This window comes from Gadus chalcogrammus, chromosome 5 (genome assembly GCF_026213295.1).
Source record: "Gadus chalcogrammus isolate NIFS_2021 chromosome 5, NIFS_Gcha_1.0, whole genome shotgun sequence".
NCBI classification, from domain to species: domain Eukaryota; kingdom Metazoa; phylum Chordata; class Actinopteri; order Gadiformes; family Gadidae; genus Gadus; species Gadus chalcogrammus.
The window spans coordinates 8,004,155-8,024,129 of record NC_079416.1 but is presented as its reverse complement, the minus strand read 5'-3'; the positions used below and the strand labels follow the sequence as shown (position 1 = coordinate 8,024,129).

The following is a 19,975-nucleotide window of genomic DNA, read 5'->3' as shown; positions in this document are numbered from 1 at the left end:
ATCTAAATACATGCATAATGAAGGCACTTCAGTCACACTCTAACCGAGTCTGAGAGCTTTTGCTCACAAATTGCTATTGATATTGTTGGAACGAATGTGTAAGTGACATTGCTACCCGCACCCTTCCAACCAACTATTATTTTGCAATCTCCTCCACTCTCTTGAAACAGAGGAACTTCAAGTATGCTGTGTCAACAGAGTTATAGGCGGAGGACACACGGTACTAGTACGAAAAAAAAAAAAAAATCACTTCACTTTAATATTCCCCTCTATTGTTGCGTACAGAGAACCAAAATGAGGCCCGATAAGTGCCAGGTGATCAAACAGAAAGTTTGCATTTCCTGGACAAGAAATTTGCTGTAAATATTAATCACACACTTCCGCATCATATTTTCTCCCCTTTACTTCCTGCCGAAAAGCTGTTATTCTTGACATTTACATCCATTTCCAAGAGAGTTGCAACGACATCTGCCATTAAAACGCTACTTAATTGTTTATCTGCGTGGAAGCATTTGCTGGCCTTTTCAGACTCCAGTCGCAGACTGCATTAGTGAAGCCCAAACTGGCAATTACTCCAATATGTCTTTTAGGCAACTTGCTTTCAAACTAAATGCCATGTCTCATTGCTGCACAGATGTGTTTAACCAGGCAAATACATTTTTAACAGCACTATGAAAACAAAACAAATGCCTCATGATACGCAGTGCTTTAGTGGGAGATTATTTTAACCATAGCTTGCCATAGCAATGGTCAAACGTTTAAAATATAAACCTACATGCTGCACAACTTTTGACACAAACTACAGGTGACAGAAACACTGTGGCCTGTTGCAACGTGTTTCCTAGGAAACTCTGTTTTAGATGTGCCAAACCTTACCACAAATGCCTGTTCTGCTGCCTCTGTACATACTATTCATTATATTCTACAGTTTATTACATTAGGGGTCAGCCAAATAAATCTCTTTGGGGGGCCCACAAATCTGAACACGATATAAGATTTAACAAAACAGCCCACAATTAGGCTCAGCATGAAGTGAATTTATCTGTAAAGAAGCATTGGCATATAAGGATACATGGTACTGCCTTCTACCTGTACACATCGCTCTTAAAAGGGAGAGCAGCTAAAAAAGTAGAGTAAAAGGCTGTGATAAAAAGAGACACACATAGGACATTATGGGAGGAACCTGCAATTATTTTATAGCTCTTAAGATTCCTGAGCTCTTAGTCAGTGTTTACCGTGCAAGGGCACGGCAAGGCCGCAAATTAGAACCACTTGCTTTGGCATCAAGTGCTCAGCAGTCACGCATAGGCCCGAGCTGTATCTCCATCAGTGTCGAGCAAGCATAGAACCATGTAACATGCATGGAGGCCTTCCACCTGAGCTATTTTCTCATTCTTCTAACAGGGTTGTGAATTGCCCGTGTCGTCAAAACACTAGCTTAAAGCGCCCGACAAGCATCAGCTGCATAGCAGTAAAACTTGCCGTTGCTACCCAACGGCGGACACTAACAGACAACAGTGCCCATGACCTAATGTGAATCCATGTGATAAAAAAAAGCAGGTCACACCAACATAATAGTGTGGCATTCCAAGAGTGTGATTTCGGATGGCACATTAAGGCGTCTGAATCCTCTTGTCTTCTGGTAACGCCACTTTAAAATTGCACAAGGAAGAGGGCAGGGAGAGCTGCCAGCTCTAATGGCCGGCTGGGGTCCAGTTTAATCATAGCCTTGAATGGGAACTCTAATGATGGGTGTTGGGCCACGCTGCATGATGTCACGTCCACAACAGCCTTCGCAAACGGCCGTGTCACATCGGCTCGTCCGTACGCGGTGCCGATGTACCCCTCGCTGGATGCCAACACATGTACAGCCACACCACAATCTTACCCCCCCACAGCCCCCCCCCCAGACGTTTTAAGGGTAGTGGGTAGAGAATTGAGCAAGCGACTCATGTGACCGAGCTGGCCCACGTTCAGCCACAACTTCTCCAAAAGCCCAACTGCCATGTGGAGCGGGGGGGTCGGGAAGTCAGCGGGATGGCAAACCGCAGCAACAAAAGGACCTGGTGAGCGGTAGGAGAGTGGGGCAACAAAGATGTGGCAACCCAGAGAGTAAAGGTCACCGCAGAACACTGCCTGGTTTCACCGCCAAAACCGGAGTTGGTTGAAAAAAACACTCAAACTAGGTACAAAAGAGCAAGTGGAGAAGGGAAAAGAGTTGGACTAGCCAGGGCTCCTGAAAGCTACTGGCTGGCTGGCAGTGATTCAGTGATGTAGGCCGCTGTGTAAGTGGCTTTGTGTCACTCTGTCTCTGCCTTAATCTCAGCTTTGAGAGGAGGGGCTGTCAGGCTGGAGTGGGTTTAGTCAGGAGTCGACAGGTGCTGACATCGATAAGAGTATGAATTATGGCCTACTTCTAATGTTTTGATTTGGGACAACTCTACAGCTGACTTGATCATTACTTTTGAAATGAGACACAGATATGAACACGATTCACATTATGAGTGATCATATGATTTATTCGGCGTTTCAAACTACGCCAAGAGTTGTTCGGGAGAGATCTGTTTTGAGAGGTTTCTTCCTGCATTGGATATTATCAATATCCGTCGACCATGGATTGGGACAACAAAATTGTTAGATATAATACTTTTTTGTTGCTTTGACAAAAAATACATAATTATTTTCAATTGAAATCAATGCATGTCTGCCTGTAAAAAAAATAGACGTGCTTAATATCATCAATCATGGTCAGCAACGCAGAAATTATTACTTGATTAACTTTTGCCATCGGGGTTGGGTTAAACAAGGCTCTACATAATGAAGCTGGGGGATATTAACAGCAATCAGTTTACACCCCTTTTGCCACTGAATACTCTCAAAATTGGCCTTTATAAATCCCAGCAATTTGGTTCTAAGAACAATGCTTTACATATGAAACAGATTGAATATTAAACCAGCTCTTTCTCTTTGTTTGACTGAAGAATGTGACTGATGTCCTTAATGACTACACAGCTATAATAGTACTGGTTCTGCTAATGCAGTTGTTTTCTGTTGATATTCCACCAGGCACCACGACTGAAGAATAAACAGCGAGACAAGAGGTTATGTGTGGGTGATTAAATTCAATTGATTGGAACACAAAAGTCCTACTTAATAAACCCTGAATTAATCAGGGTGTGACCCCTTAGCGCAGAGCAACGCTTTCCGTTTAACACCTTGTTAACACCACAATGGATAGTAAACTCTGGAAGAGCCTTGCTGTTTTCTCCCTCAATACCGCATTGTTCCAAAACCTTTGACTGGAGGTTGAACCTTCGGATGACATTTTTCACACTGCAATGCTGAATGCCCTTGAGCTACTTGGCTACATAAACATCCACATTGATGAGAAACAAGTAGGGGGTGGGGGACTTGCATTTTTCTATGTCTCCAGGGTATGAGGTGAACAGCAATATACAGAATATGCAAAATAACAATAGAAAAACACTGGCTATAGGAGATAGATCAGTTATACTTTCTACTATTTGAAAACACCAAATAATTGAACTGAAGCAATTGGAGTATGTAAATGTTTAGGTCTGCTGCATGTTTCTGTAGGTGCATCCCCCCCCACATACTGACACACAAACACACAAATAGATGCACACAATTAGCTGTGTCACACTGACAGATCTAATTGGTCCTTTACCTCCCTAGTATCACTGCATTGCTGAGCTTGGAGATGACCATGTGCAATCATAGCTCTATGTTGCCAATATATATATATACATATTTATATTTTGCGAAAACAAGACAAAATTACACATATTCAAAGAATTGAATACAATTCGACCAATGTGCATGCACATTAATGGTAGATAAAGCACCCACGTGTTGAACACATTTACCGCAAATGTATTAAAAGAAAGGAGAAAGTAAAAAAAGGAGAGAGGGAGCAGAAAGATCAGAGTTGAAAATAAACACAGATTTACATAAATAATCAAGGGAGAGAGGGAGGCTGATTTAATGAAGCTGGAGAAGACGGAGCCAGCGCTGGGGGCCTGGCTTCACCCGTGAACCCTCTCTGCTGCCTGTGGAGTTTCAGGGCATGGCATGGGGGAGTGTGTGCGAGTGTGTGCGGTTAAGGAGGGGTAGTGGGTAGCGGTAATAGGAAGAGAGGGAGTTGAGGGGCGGCGGGGGGTGGGGAGAGAGGAGGGAGAGAGAGAGGGGTGTGTGGGTGTGGACGGCAAGGCCTGAAAATAATTAGACTAAAATGAATTAGATGCAAGTGCTTTTGCCGAGACGAGACAGACGTAGGAACGCCTGAACTGGCCGGCTGCGTGTCCAGAGGGCACTGCAGGGACCTGTGCTTAAAAATATAACTAAGTCGTACGTATTTGTGCAAAAACCTCCCGAGCCTCACAAACCTTTCTGACCCCTGAATACATCACCCTGGTTTAGGACAGCGGCACGTGAATGGTGCTGTTGCTCGGTTCATGCAAAAAAAACACGCACTCATCGTCCACCGATTTTCCGTCTGTAAACATTCGATAAGCCATGCAACAGGTTGAATAACATAAAGAAATATGATTTGAAAGCATCATGTGCAACATCCTCCCACACCCGGCGTTTCAACACCGGGAGAGGGTCACTGGGTTCAGCTGACTCAAGCTAGCGGATCAGAGACGGATGCTCAGAAGAGTCGCGCCTCTTTGGATCGGATCCCTTCCGATCGCTTTGGCGCTGGTGACACGGGTCAGAGCTTGCAGATGGATGGGGGGGATGACGGGGCGGGGGGGGAAGAGACGCATTTCAAGCTGAGCCAGAGCACCGGGCCGAGTCATAAAGGCAGGCGTTGCTCGGTGCCGGTTGCGGCGGAAGCCAGGAGTATGTGACATTTAGAGCCGGCGTGCTGCTTCACACGCGTGCTACTCAGAGGGGCGCCTGATGGATAGAAGGCGCCGATAAAGTGCCCGTTATGACCCCACTGTGCTGTGCATGCGAGCACCTGCCGTGTGACATCGCGTCCAGAGGTCAGGTGGATGGTCGGGTGGACATGCACGAAAATACATTTCCGGCTTTACTGCATTATCTTGGGAAATGGTGAATATCGATGAAACGCATTTGAAAGTGAAGATGATGGACAAAGTTTGCACTAAAATAACCTGGAGGTATCTATTTTCAATGGTGATTTCAATAGTTTATATACTTTTTAATTCTTAATATTATATGCTCTACAAAAAAGAAAAGATGCCCAGCTACGAAGTCTTTGTTTAAAAGAATCGTACTGCTATAACCTCCCGCCCACCCTAGCCAGTCAAGAAAGACTAGTTCACATTACTCATTTGTAATGTCAATCGAGTTTCTTTAATTCTGATTGTCAGAATTAAGAGGGGCTCGATCTTAACATTGACGACCGATATGTCAGAGTTATTTTAAGCCGAAATAAGCATATTACAACATTAAGACTAATAGCTGCACAGAAATGGTGCAATACCTAGATTGCAAGCTGTACACTAATCCACTTGCTATTAATGGCTCTCAATAGATAAGACAACTTCAAGAGCTGAATACACAAAGTCACTTCAAGTGACCATTTTAAGTTTTAAGCTGATAATGCGAAAGATATCTTCCATTGCAAAACAACGTGTATTGTTATAGTTTTTACGTCCATAAAGAGGAGGTCATTTACATAAACGACCCACCGTATCACAACATCCTACCCATACCAAAACACAACCGAGGGCTTTAGTGAAATCTGGCAGCAGAAGGCCAAAGGCCATTGTGAGATGAGTGGGCCTGGAGATAAAAATCGGTTCAGGGTGCAATCAACAGTTAAGACAATGGACCACAGCCCAAGTGGTCAACTTGCCCTTTATAAACAGATAATTACGCTGTAAACATCCATTTGATTGCACTGCACAGCCTTTCCCTTCATTTCCTGGCGCAGGGTGACTTTACCAAAAAAGATGCCCCTCACAAAAGCCCCGGTATGAAAGGAAAATATATGGATATTATTGTAGAGGAGAAGGCAGGACAAAACAAACACTCACACACACACACACACACACACACACACACACACACACACACACACACACACACACACACACACACACACACACACACACACACACACACACACACACACACACACACACACAGACGTCAAAATGGGACTAACATCAACTAACATCATAGCCTCTAGGTGCAAGAAACATTTGGTTTACAAGAAAATATATCTACAAATATACCATGATACACTCAACCTAGCTTTTTACACTCAACCTAGGAATTACCGAAAAAGACAGCAAAAGATGGCCAAAACCTAAACCCAAGACATATCAAGGGTTAAGTTGAACGTCCATGAACTTTATGCGCTTGTGCTAGCTTTAGCCTGAGAAGGCTTGAGCCTGAGACTCAAGCCAGAGCAAACTGATGAGGCACTGTATGGGCATGCATGTCAGCCATTCAGCAGGCCACGCTGCATTACATCCACCCATACGGCGGCGGCAACAACGCATGTCCATGAACATGTCCGTGAAACATCTCACTGAACATCTCAGTGAAGGCGCAATGATTTCCCACAACACAGTCGTCCCAAATATCTATAAAGAGAGCACTAACTCTTATGAGGTCAGCCGAGAAGCAGAAGCCATGCAGAAGTCCCTGAACCATAATCATTCCTGACACTACTGGGCTATAATAATGGACATCATGAGCTGACAAGTGATTCTGAGAAGTGTGATTTAAGTACAGTACATTGGCATAAGTGTGTGTGTATTTTTTATAGTTTAGATATATCTATTTTTTGGGGGTTTTACAGTGAAAGAAGGCATGGCGTAAGAAAAAAAAGGGCTCAAGACAGCAGTAACATTGATTGAAGAAATTGTGTTGGAAGTGTCACCTTGATTCGGTCAATGATTGGAGCACATACAGACATCAGGCCACTCTCAGCCACTCTGGCTGTGCGGTGCGTGGGTGTCCGAGGTGTGAGTCCATGTTCATTCCCTTTCCCTCGTCCGAGCCCCTATGGAATTTCTATGTATAAGCCGTCTGACATACACCACCCAGATTGCTCGCTAGCTCTGTGTGTCTGTGTGTGTCTGTGTGTGTCCGTGTGTGTGAAGCAATAAGCATGATATGAAGAAGGGTGTGTGCGCAACTCGCATGCAAGCCTGAAATTCCATGTAAATACCACCCTTAAAATAAAACAAATATGATGAAAATGGCAGCAAATTAAATAAAGAAAGACAACAGTAACCCAGGCTATACCAGTTGTACCACATGAGTAAAGGAGGTAAAAGCAAAGTGAGGTGAGACTGTATGCAAAGCAGGAAGGAAACAAAAAACGACTAATTTATGAGACAGAGTTTGGCAGAGAGACACAGAGAGATGAGATTCACATCCACAGCTACGAGGCTGATGGCCACCGTTGGTCCCCTTATGTTTAACAATCATTCCCCACTGTAAACAGACAGGACTCCTGACATGGGGGGAGTCAAAGCCCCCTTGAATAACCACCATGAATTACAACAAATAAAAAGATAGAAAGAAAGAAAGAAAGAAAGAAAGAAAGAAAGAAAGAAAGAGCAAGCTTTGGTCTAAGCAGCCTGCAGACAGCGCGCGGCTCAGAGCAGATTGAGAGTGACGGGCTGCTGATTAGTCAACTCACAGCCCTCGAGACCAGAGTCTGCATGCACACACACAGACCACACACACACACACACACACACACACACACACACACACACACACACACACACACACACACACACACACACACACACACACACACACACACACACACACACACACACACACACACACACACTTCATTAAGCCTTTCTGTATTCAACGCTACACAGGAGAAGTACCTTTAGAACATGTTTTACGTGCCAAATCAAATCCCATTCCAAGTCCACGGGATCTCGAAGCGTACATGTTTTACCTATCGTTTACATTTATTTGTTCTTTAATTATCTGCATAGTCGAGTTTGGCATTTACCATGCGACACTTCTCACCCTTAATACATGTTGACTGGAGAGTCCCATTTTGTGACAAGACTAAAAATACAAGAACAGCCTTAATTTGATTATTTGATAAACAAGACGCAACAATTAGCCAATTCTAAGCAAGTTATGATTGACAGGGGAAATCAAACTCTAATCCAGGCTCCTCATCCTTCAGACACGTTATTGGTGTCGATAGGTGGCAAATGTTGCTAGCGTGGACAAACACAAAGAGACACTTGGGAAATTATATGTGGAGAACGTAATAAGTGGAAATAAAACACACAAAACTGAAAAGAGGACAGCTCTTCTGCAGCAAATCTGCAGTCAGTTAAGATGAGATATATATATATCCATATCTATATATATATATCTATATATCTATATATCTATATATACACACACACACATACATATATACGTATATTTACATTTGCACATTTAGGAGGAGGTGGCTATCTATCGATATAGATTTATACATTAATATATATATATATATATACACACACACACACATAGACATGATTATTATAGGTAGACTAGACACGTCAGTTTAGGTATGTCCCAGAGTGCGGTCCATGTGAGCATGTGACATGAGGTGAATAACGCTGGGGTCGGGCGGGCGGTCAGTGGTACCTTGAGGAGATACACGGGGATGTTGCTGAAGTCCACAGGAATCTTGAGCAGGAAGCGTGCAGAGAACTCTCCTGTCTGGAACAAGAGGAACAAGACTTAAACATCAGAAATACAAAGGAGAACAAATGGATGCACATATATCACACTGCCCTGTACTTTGATATGTTTGTATGATGTACACATCATATTATCATTGTTAAAATAATACGGTTAGTAGAAATATTGTCATTAAATAGTTGTATGGAATATTCATAGAATTATTTTCAGCCTTTTTTCATCGATTTTTGTTTCCTCGTTTGCTGCGGTTATAATCAGATCCCCCCCCCAGGCCTGAATAATCCGCCATCCAGCGGTCCATTGACAATAAAACAACCCTTAATGGAGCAGTACCCAGCTATTCTTGCGGCCGGCGTAGACCTCCATGTTGCGGCCGTAGCTGGGCTCCTCCAGCAGGCTGTCGTACTCAAACAGCAGCCTGGAGCTGTCCCGGAGCCGCTGGCACTGGTAGTGGTGGTACTGCTGGATCAGCTCCTTGACCAGCTGCAGCAGGCACTCGGGGTCCCCCGCGTCCCACCGGACCAGGTGCTGGAAGGAGGGGGGGGTCATGGAGGAACAAGGGAGACGCAATTTGAGGAATGGGACTTTTTCGTATTTTTTAGTTCCCCGCATTTTCTGTTCAACCCTATAAACCTAATTGCTCTATCCTCACTCTGAATTGTTTAGAACAATGTTGTGGAACTTGTCGGTGTGCTTAGACAGCCAGGTAACTCGGGCGCTATGCAAAGGACAGCGTCTGGTATTCAACAGCGGTGGGCGGCTTAAAACAATCCCTGAAATGCATTGTGTATTTATTTCGTGAGGTTTGGAGGCAGTACAAATATTTGAGAATTTTTCATTCAATGTATACTCTGCAAAGGCATATATATATATTTTGATCAACAAAAGAAAAAATAGCATGGCAGGACAATTAAAGCCTGATCCATTGAAAAGGTTGAAGCAAGGTTTCTGATAAAATAACTCATTCTGCATACGGCGGGTTAGCATAATTACATGCACTCAATGGGAAATATATCAAATACACTCACACAACAGTGTACATTTTCTGTTGTGCAGTTCACCCCATTTCCCCTCTCCCTGCTCATTGGCCTTTTCGCCAGGGAGCGCTCCAACCAATCGACCTGGATCACCGGGTAACCGCAAATGCACTTCCCCGACACCGCCGCCCCATGCAACCACCTGTCACAAATGAGTGACCACCGCTGACGTCAAGGAGGACTAACTCTAGTGGACGGCCGTGCTTCCTCCTCTCCGGTGCGCCCATGCGCGAGGGATTTCAGAGCTGTCCATTAATGCGTGCAACACTGCGCCAAAACAAAATTGCAGGAAACATGTCAGGTCTAATAATCGGCGGGCCCCGCTCAATGGGCAGGGCCGCCGCGCGTGAGGTGGCTGGTAGGAGCCCCCCCCAGCATGATTTTATCCCTTTGCGCACTTTCACCCCTGAAATGTGTGCATTTCAAGCATTATGACCTGCCCATCCTGAACTGATAGAGATAGTCAAAAACCTCACAGCAATTCGAACATAACTCGGTTTCATTCCGAAACAGAGTCAGACCAAGGACTTAAACTGGCCCTAAACGCACTCACACGGGACCAGTTTGGACACGCAACACTTGTTGGCCTACATGCTGTTGTTGTAAACTACTTGCTTGGAAATTGAACCTAGGAGGGAATCCAGTAATAAAACAAAATAAAGCACCGTAGCCTGGGAACCGTGTGGATTCAGCTCTGTATGTGTGCGTGAGGCAGTGTTAGTTCAAGGAGTAGTTATTTAGAAATGATCTACACCGCCCATCAGCTCAATTAATGCGAACGCACGCACACACAACACAGGTGGAAGAAGCACGGGACGTGCCTTGGACTTGCATCAACTTGTACCACTGTCTGTCTGCCTTTGTCCTCCTCGCTGGTCTGTAATAGCCCAACATAGAAAGACTGTATTGTTTGTTGCTCACACACACACACCCACACACACCCACACCCACACCCTCCCCCTCCCCTCTTTTCCGGCCATTGGAGAAGGAAGCAAGATGGCAAGGGCTGGACACATGGAGCCACTGACCTCAGTGGCTCCATGGGCAGCGGCTACCAGTAATACCGGGAATCCCGACATGGTCTGTGTGTGTGTGTATATTTATGTGTGTGATGAGGGGTGGGGGATGGGGGGTGGAATACAGAGTCAAACAAGGACGGGCATTGTCCAAAAGAGGCAGCAGGCCGCCCCGGGGACATGGGCGATCTGAAACCGAGCACAGAGACTGAGGAAGTGCCGTGTCAGGGTTATGACATAAAGGATCATTGAAACTCGGCTGAGGAGAAAGGAGAGGGCTGGTTAGGGCAGGAGGAGGAGGAGGAGGAGGAGGAGGCGGCATGATGCGGTATGAACACAAATGCCGGGCAGCAGCGGAGATGAGCCGTTGAGCTCAGACAAGTAGGCCAAGGCCGAAGGAACGCGTGTGCATGTAAAGCACCACTATTGATCGGGGGAGACGTTTGGGTTTGAATTACGGCTGGCGATTAAGGGCGTCGGTGCCTGGCTGTCAGACACTAGAGACGGCCAACGTGGGCACAACTGAAACAAATATACCTTTCATTTATTCATTGACATGCCTCATCTTCAGTATAAACCATGGCAATTGTTAACGGCTCCTATGACAACACAAGGAAACGCGAAGGCACCAATAGCAGGTCACACTTTAGGTATAAAGAGCACTGAACCACGTAGCAACGTTCAGGTTACACAGTTAGTGTACAGATTCTGAAACCACATGGATGTATATGCTCTGATCAATTTGTATCGATATTTTCGATACTGGACTCGACACTGCAATGTTCATCCTTAATCTATCAGAATTGCTTTGTTTTATTTGTGTTATCGTTTACATCCTGTGTACTGTCATAACTATCCACAATTATAGTCAAACCTAGTTTTTGTAAATTTGCAGGGATGGGGAGAAAAGGAAGGATGAAAAATGGCAGTAAGACACTGGGCGTAAGTATAGGGAAGGACATAGACTATTTCAGACCTGGCAATATTTGAATACGTCCAGGAACACACATGGAGCTTCTTTAAATGCAATGTTGATTCAACATGTTTTTGCTACACTACTATTATTAAATGGGATAAAGGCGATGTCATATCACTGATATTTACTGGCTTTATTTGGGCCTTATAATCCGATTATTTTGCCACGGTAAGATCTACCGGTTAAACCTGTGTGTCAAATTATTAAGCCTCAACTTGGCTTTTGCAACCGCTATTATATAGATAGGCCACAGATACCTTCCAGGTCTGAAAATAGGGGACATGCATTTATGGAGAGCAATTCATAATCGCATTACCTAATCACATTATGATTTAATATCAAGGCTACAAAAGCATTAAATAGGATTAATCGTGCAATTTTAGTGTCCAAGCTCATGAGAAGCTAATAAAAAAGGTCATAAATAGCTTCACAGATACCGTTATTCAACTGATGACCTTTAAGAACCAGTATCAGAGGCAAACTCTCCCTCTCTGCCACATCCATATATCCCCTAATCGATCAATTAAATTAAATTGCAGGAAAACAGTTGTGCGAATGGCTATGATCTATAGCTCAACATTCATTGTACATTAGGGTTTTAACTCCGTTCCATTCATTTAAATGGAGCACAAGGTGTAATCTGGAAAAGACAGATGTCTTGTCATATTACACCTTGTCTTGTCAATATTACGTAAATAAGTCGTAAATCGCAAAGAAATGACAAAATAACACCTGTCTTTTCCTCAAGACGTACACCTGAATTGGACACCTCACACTGAACCAACCCAGGCGACAGACAGAACGACCGCTTTCTGTGCCATCCGTCTGAACCATGTTCATACCAACATGAATACAAGGCCAACGAGAAAGGGGCTGGCATGTGTAAATGTAAGATAACTATATAGGCCAAAAGAAGATGTTCGTTTTAAATGTCTTTAATGTGATTTTTATAGATACTGGCAACCTGATCCGATAAACCGCTGTAGACTTGAAAATGTGAGGCATTAAAAAACTTGCGTATTAAATTAATCTCTGAGTCCCTAATTCTAGTGTGGGCTCACGCCCTATTTTGCCTCAGAGACTGCCAAGTCTAAGATCACACTAAATTGCTCTTGTCATGTGTTGAAGATACTTGGCATTCTCATCTCTTAGTGTTTAATGCCATGCAAACCGTGTAGCTCTCGGGTCCAACATGGAACAACTTGTTGAAGAAAACCATTTGTTTAGTTTTTAATTAATTGTGATGGTTTGGCCACTGCTTTTGCCCACTGCCCCTGCACTGGGAGAGCTGGTTATGCAGCCAGTTGGTCTTGGCCACTCTCTCAGAATTTCTTGAACACTTTTTTTTTTTTTTTTTTCTTCCCTTCCAACATTTTTTGGACACAAACAATGGCTTGTCCACTAAAAGCAAACCCGTCCATGAAGTATGCCAATAACACACTCTAATAAAAGCTGGAACTCATTATTCCCCTGGAGCAGGAAGGAAGTGCGAGCAACAGTTGGTACGCTATGCCCAGGTCGGCCTAACCCTTTACAGGCCATCTGAGGTCCATTGTTACGGCGGCAACAGGGGACGAGTTGGACTGGCAGATAGGAAGCGCTGGGCCCTGGCAGCCACAGACTTGGGTTTCACCAAGCAGCAAATTGAAAGTGAATCAGTGTGTGAGACTGCAGCTTCTTTGAGGAGTTGCAGTCAAACATGGGTTAGGAAATAAGTAAGCATGCATAGGCTACGGTAGCAGACAAAATTATACAGCATTGGTAGGAACTTAAATTGTTGAAAAGAACACCAGCACCTGCAGCACTGAATTCAACGTGAAAGCACAATCTTGTGTATTTGACGTGTTGCAGAGTGTAATCTGAATTTGCAGAAATCATTGGACGGAGGTGGAAAGAAAAAACAGGAAGATAAGCAGCGCATATCCTGTTGGAAGCAATTCCCCTGCAAGGTCACTTTGATGTTGATCTGGTTGCGAAAGAATACAAAATGTACGTTTTGCAACAGCCCAGAAGAACACACAATGCATGCATCCTGGCTCTAGTCCCACAGTACCCATCGTAAATTTGTCTTCTAGTGGGCGATTGAGTATTTTAATGGGCAATTTAATGGTTGCTATAAACTAGACATCTGAAGTAGCTGGCATATTAGTGGAAACAATGTGCCCCTTGACAAGATGAAATATAGCGGAGAAAACAATACCATCATCATTATTATTATTATTATTATTATTGTTATACATTCAGTGATTACTCATCTAAATGGGTAAGAGCACTCGCATGCAGCAGAGTTCTGCTGAACTTGCTGACTGTACAGGTGAATCAGCTCACAACACCTACACAGAATGCGACACTAGGGAAAATAATCTGGAATTTCCAGTGAAAAACTAGACAGTGCTTGCTTCTGTTCCAGAAAGTTTGGATAAGCGGGAACATGTTGATGTTGCATTTTTCTGAGGCCTCGGAGACCCAGTTGAACCCCTGGCTTTAACAAACACACGGCCACGTGCACATGCACGCACACGCGTATACACAGACACACGGGAAACTCCCAAAATGTGGTTTACGGCCTAAGTGGAGGTCAGGACAAGTCTAGACCAGAAAAATGATACATTACAGACAAAGAGGGGGAAAAGAAGACCATCCAAATAATAGGAGCACGCAAGGGGCAATTTGGGATAATAGAGCTCATGCACCCTCCAGTAGCACACACTATTCTATGGCCGTCCACCGTAAAGGGAGCACCGACATTGCGTGTCCAATGGCGGCAATTTCTGTACGTTTGACTGCGATACATAATTTGAAGGGAAATAATAAAAAATAAAAAAAGGTTTCAGTGTTAAAATGGGGAAACAGTGTGCTTTGGTTTTAATGAGCTGCACTTATAGTTGTATTCGCCTCGTTTTACCTATCAATAACCTTTATAAGAAGGTTCTGGTAGCTAAACCCACCAAAAAATAATCCATGTGGTCAAAAGGTCAAAGGGTAATTGGCAAAACCCTGTTAATGTAAGGGTGAGTCATTCTTTACTAGACATTGGAAAGAAGGGGAACAAAAACCAACAACAAGATAAAGTGAGCAACGATGAATGAGTCGATGTGATGCAATCGCAGAGTTAGCAAACCGTCTTACACATTCCACCCAGCCCCAGCCTTTTCCTCCCCCATGCTCCCAGTCCCCTCCCAGTGGCTCCTATCCTGACCTGTCAGTTTCCAGCCCACACCTGGCTGCTAGCTGCAGCTACGCTCATGGGCTCGTCCAGCCTTCCTCGCTCACCATGTCAAACAATGGGCTAGTTCTAGTCTAACGGACCATGGCATCGACCGTCTGGCCAGACGGAATGTTATACTTGGAAAAAGGGAGTGGGCATGCTGACGATCGTATCGCCATGATACAAACTCAAGGAGCCAAAACCCCAAGCAGCCTCATTTGACCTCCCACCTGTGATTGAGTAAGAGTCAAGAATGTGTATGTATAAAGACAAATATAACCCCCAAAAGAATGTATGGAACCTGATCATGCATAGTAACACTAATAGGGAGAAATACTGCTAACTAAATAGGGTCAGCAATCTATTCAGACAGGAAACACAGACGTCAACCAAAGTAACTGCCACCTTCCAAAACCCCACTTACCAATACATGGAACAGCACACAAAATGATTCACTCCGAACATGCAAATTAGGCTTTATCTCACACACAACACACACACACACACACACACACACACACACACACACACACACACACACACACCCCCCCCCCCCCCCCTTCATCTTAATGGCTTCTTGCCTGAAAAGTTTACAGTCTCTGACGGTAAAGCCCATGTCACACATCCCATAGCTAACAGGAAACAAAGAAGATTGTTAAAGTGTTTCAGAATGCTATTCCCCGGGCTGTCCTTATATATACCACGTCGCTTTTCAGTCGTCTCCTTGGGTCAATTAAAGCTTCAGGATACACGACTACAAGTGTGGCCACAGTGACGGCTGAAGTTAAAGGGGCCATCGTCTGGCGTTTAAGAGGTTATTTCCAACCTTAAAATGACAAAGACTCCTTCTCATCCCAAAATAAAGCTGCCTGACTAGCACTTTTTTTCTTCTGTGGCAATTGTTCCCGCTTCTCACGTTTTATGAGACCAATCAAGAACAACTGAAGCGGAGCCCGACACATTTCAAAGTGATCTGAGGTTGAGCAGAGCCTTGGAGGCCGGTCCGAGTCACTCTTAGGCCCAATCCCATTTCTACCCCTTACCCCTTCCCCCTTGATTTGAAGGGGTAAGGGGAAAGGGGAAGGGGAAGGGGTAAGAAATGGGATTGGGCCTAAGGCCCAATCCCATTTCTAACCCTTCCCCCTTCCCCTTATCCCTTCAAAACAAGGGAGAGGGGTAAGGGGAAGGGGTTAGGGGTAGAAATGGGATTGGGCCTTAATGTTCATTAATCCTATGTGTGTAGGCCCTGGGCCTTCAACCCACGGAGACATCTGCAGCGGTACCACGTGGACCCTCAATAGAGCTGTGAGGAACTGTGTGCTGTATTCCATGGCTCATGGAAGGTCTGTGCTTTTAAAGAGGTTATTTGTGCTCCTCGTGGCTTTCCTAGTGCCTGACCACAGGGCACGCTATTAACAGTAAGTATGTTTAATCACCTTAGAGTTGTACTTCCAGAAGAACCAAACAGGGCTTCATCTTTTCTCTCCTTTTCCTTTTCTCTCCTCTACATGATTTGAAATTCAACATCTATCATTATACTTCATGAATAGCAACTTGGTTTGCTGCAATATAAATTGTCACATGCATTTACGTCTAAATAAATATATTTCTTTCAATTAAACTATGAAGATATTATATCACATTAATTTCTGCCATGAGTTAGATATTGCCGATTTTTTTTTTTTTTAAACAGGGAAATAGGTCTTTGTCTTGAGCAGTCACAGGAATAACTAGTGGCAGCAGGACTGTTCCTTGATTGGACAGTGCAAAAAACACAAAAACAACACATGGCGAAAGAGAGAGGGCTGATGATACCCTTGGCTGGCTGTAAACAAGATGAACATGTTGCTGAGACATGAGGAATTTTACTAGGCATTGGGAGAGCAGCTAAAATTAGCCTAATGTTAACCCCTTTGGATAGAAAAAGCCAGCGTTAAAGCGTTAAACAGCGTTTAAAATGTAATCAATTTTTTGTTTGTTTCACCTAATTTTAACCCCAAAAAGGGTGTTGTGTAAACGAAAAAAGTTAAAAAGGAAAGAAAAAGTTGTATTAGGGTAGCTAAAGAAAAAAGGTCTACAATCTGCACACTATTACTACTGGCTAATTGTGTACCGCTCTTAACCAGTTTACCTTACCTCACTGGGAAGATTGTTGGGGGCATAAATTAATGTTCTTAAATGTGTAACTAGTCAAAGTGAGTACAAAAGAGGGAAAACAAACAGAACCACAGCACAGCCGAGGGGCGGCTGAGCCCAGGTACTTCCCCTTATGGGCACAGCTGGAATGATGAGACAGTGAGCAATACTAGCCTCCCGTCTCCCAGACTCTGACACAGACGGGGAAATTCAACTTCTCCGTGGTAGGCTGGGGTAAAAATAGTCCTGTGGACAGCAGAGTGGCAGCGGCCTAATCGAACCAGCCACAGAGCTTTGTCCGTCGCCCGTGCAACATCTTGGTAAAACAAACAGCGCCCGGCCGGGCTTCTCCCCCGCCCCTCAGCCCAGGGACGACCAGCGAGGAGGAAGTGTTGTTCCTGGGAGTCCCACTCTCGGGGTCGCACAAGCTGTGTGTGGGGGGGGGGGGGGGGTTAACTTTCACGTTTTAAGTTATATTTCTCAGAAAGAAGAAATATCTATTATTTTATACTATTATACTACAGATACTTATTAACAATTTTTGTGTTACTTTATTCTGAGAAATTGGGAAAACCATTGCTATATTATAGCTTTGATGGTTGCCTTTGTCCAAAAATATTACTAAAGCTGAAATCTGTCTGAGCTGGAATCGATATGGACAATCAAAACAATGGCTCGGATCTCTTTGTTTCTCCGTTTGTCATGACACCTCAATATCATGTTTCACAGTCGTCTTACCACCATCGCTGTCCTAAACAAGTGATTAAGTTAAGTCAACACTGAGCCTGAGCCTACACTGTGCAAGAACCGCCTTAAAGCAACCGTGCTCATCACTCGGGGCATGGTAATATTAGACTCCACATAGGACAGGGCGCCACAACAAAGCCTCTCTTCTTATTATATTCAACTGTCAATTATTACCACATTTCCCTTTGTTCACTGTAGTACAACCTGTGACTTCTTCTAGTGAACAGAGCACCCCTTTGCTTCCTTGCCAAGCGATTATGGAGCAATACTTGAACTCCCTCCTCTCATTGGCCTCAACGAGTTCAGTTCAGCAATTTGAAAATCTGCCCAACGCAGAAGACTGAGGAAAGTGGATTGCATAAAAGAAGAAGAAAGACCCGCCTTTCCAAGTGGGAAATGTAAAAAATGATCATGTATTCGCTTTTATGGAAAAGAAGAAAGGGTTAAAAAATGAACTTATGATAATGATTCAATTATATTGTAAAATGAAATTGCACATGCCTTATTAACCCTTCAAAGGTGAACACAGCAGGCACTGAGGGGATGAAGGATGAGGCAAAAGTTAGAAGAAGAGGCGACCCACCGGTAGTTCTGAGGGTTCGGGTATAAACTCGGCATCCTCCCCGAAAATAAAATCTGGCGGTAGTTCTGGATACCGGGCGTTAAAAATGATATCCCCTGGAAGAAGAAATTAAACATCATGAAATCACATGGCATTGAAAGAAAGAAAGTCATACATTTCATCGCACTGCTGCAATAAAGGCATAGACAGAAAATAAAAATACAGCAACAATTAAGTGACCTCAAATAATGTGGACTTCATTATGCTTCTGGGTAGAAAATCAAGTTCTGTTTCTGATGAACAATGTGGAGACCTGGGAATCTTTTAGAGAGCTGGCCTCTTGCAACACAGCCCAAACCCCAACATCTACTATGAAGCCAGCCTCAAAGAAGTTTCCAAGTCCAATTACATGTACTATGTTCAATGTAATGAGAGGGTAGAAATCAAGTGTTTGTTTCTCTTTAGTTGTCACCAGACGACAAACAAAACACAAGAAACTGAAACGACGGGATGGAGGGCATGAATAAGTGTGCCTGCTTTGGGATGAGACAAAATCGCGCACCATATAACGTACAGTTAATGGCTCATCAAGGAAAAACATGACTGGGACATACAATGTTCAGATATTAGCTGAACACCGGTCTATTTCTGTCTGGGCTCGGCTGTTCTGTTCTGCTTTTTTGTGCCAGTGAGAAGCAGCGAGAAGCGACAAACATACACACATATGGCAGTATTTTTCCAGTGGCAGAGCGTCAAGCAGAGGAGAAGGGAAGGATGTGCAGTCTGGTCCGCTACAAAGAGCCGGGAAATCAGTTAAATCACGCACTGGTCCGACTGGTGGCCGGCACCACGAAACAACCCGGGAGGCTAGGCTGTGGGGGAAGCACAGCGTCTACTTGGCTCAACGCATGTTTAACTTGCGTGATAGAGCAGCACTATATTTCTCAGGAAGAATAACAAAACATCAAAATAGTATTCAGAAAATTCTGGATGGCAGAGATAACCATGTTTACCTGTTCTAAAACAATTCTAATCTATTCCAGTTCAGGTTAACATCTTATCGGGGTCATAATGACACAATGTGCTGTGGAGGTGTGGGGGGTTGGGGGGTTGGGGGGAGGGCGCAGGGGGAGGGTGACTTGTGGTGGTGTTGCTGTGCTGTGGCATGCTCTCGGTGGGCAGGTCCAGACACTGGCAGGAGGCCCAAGGCTCTGCATCCTTGACTAAACAAACACTCTTCCTCAGGCCAAAGCACAGGAAAGCACATCAACTGGTAAAACAACTTCACAGGCTGAGCTACACGGCATGCGAGACTGCCAGTGGCTTATCGAGATAAAATACAGAAAGCCGCATTAGTGTTGATGCAAAGCTCGCTACCGCCCTTCTGCTGCCCTCTCCTTGTCTGGATTATATTTGCTAGACGCCGAATAGGTGTGTAGCCCCCAGTCTATACTTGTGTAACACAAGATTTTAAGAAGCATGAATTTCAATAGGCACTACAACTTATTAGGTATTAAAAAAAAGGCTTTTTTGGGTCGACAGAATTCTGTGATAGCACTGGTCACAATGGGTTTTTCAGAGAATTTCATACGTTTTTAATTTAACATG

At 44.1% G+C, this 19,975-nt stretch overlaps 1 protein-coding gene across 1 annotated transcript in view; it reads right to left on the bottom strand.

Annotated features, from left to right (window-relative positions):
* babam2 (BRISC and BRCA1 A complex member 2) overlaps positions 1-19,975 on the bottom strand; it is a 56,242-nt gene that overhangs the window by 32,528 nt on the left and 3,739 nt on the right. Inside the window, exons 4-6 of the mRNA XM_056590117.1 lie at positions 18,389-18,483; positions 9,019-9,213; positions 8,629-8,703 (exon numbers count right to left, since the gene is read on the bottom strand). Coding sequence (XP_056446092.1) covers positions 8,629-8,703; positions 9,019-9,213; positions 18,389-18,483 — 365 coding nt within the window. The remainder of the gene's footprint in view (positions 1-8,628; positions 8,704-9,018; positions 9,214-18,388; positions 18,484-19,975) is intronic.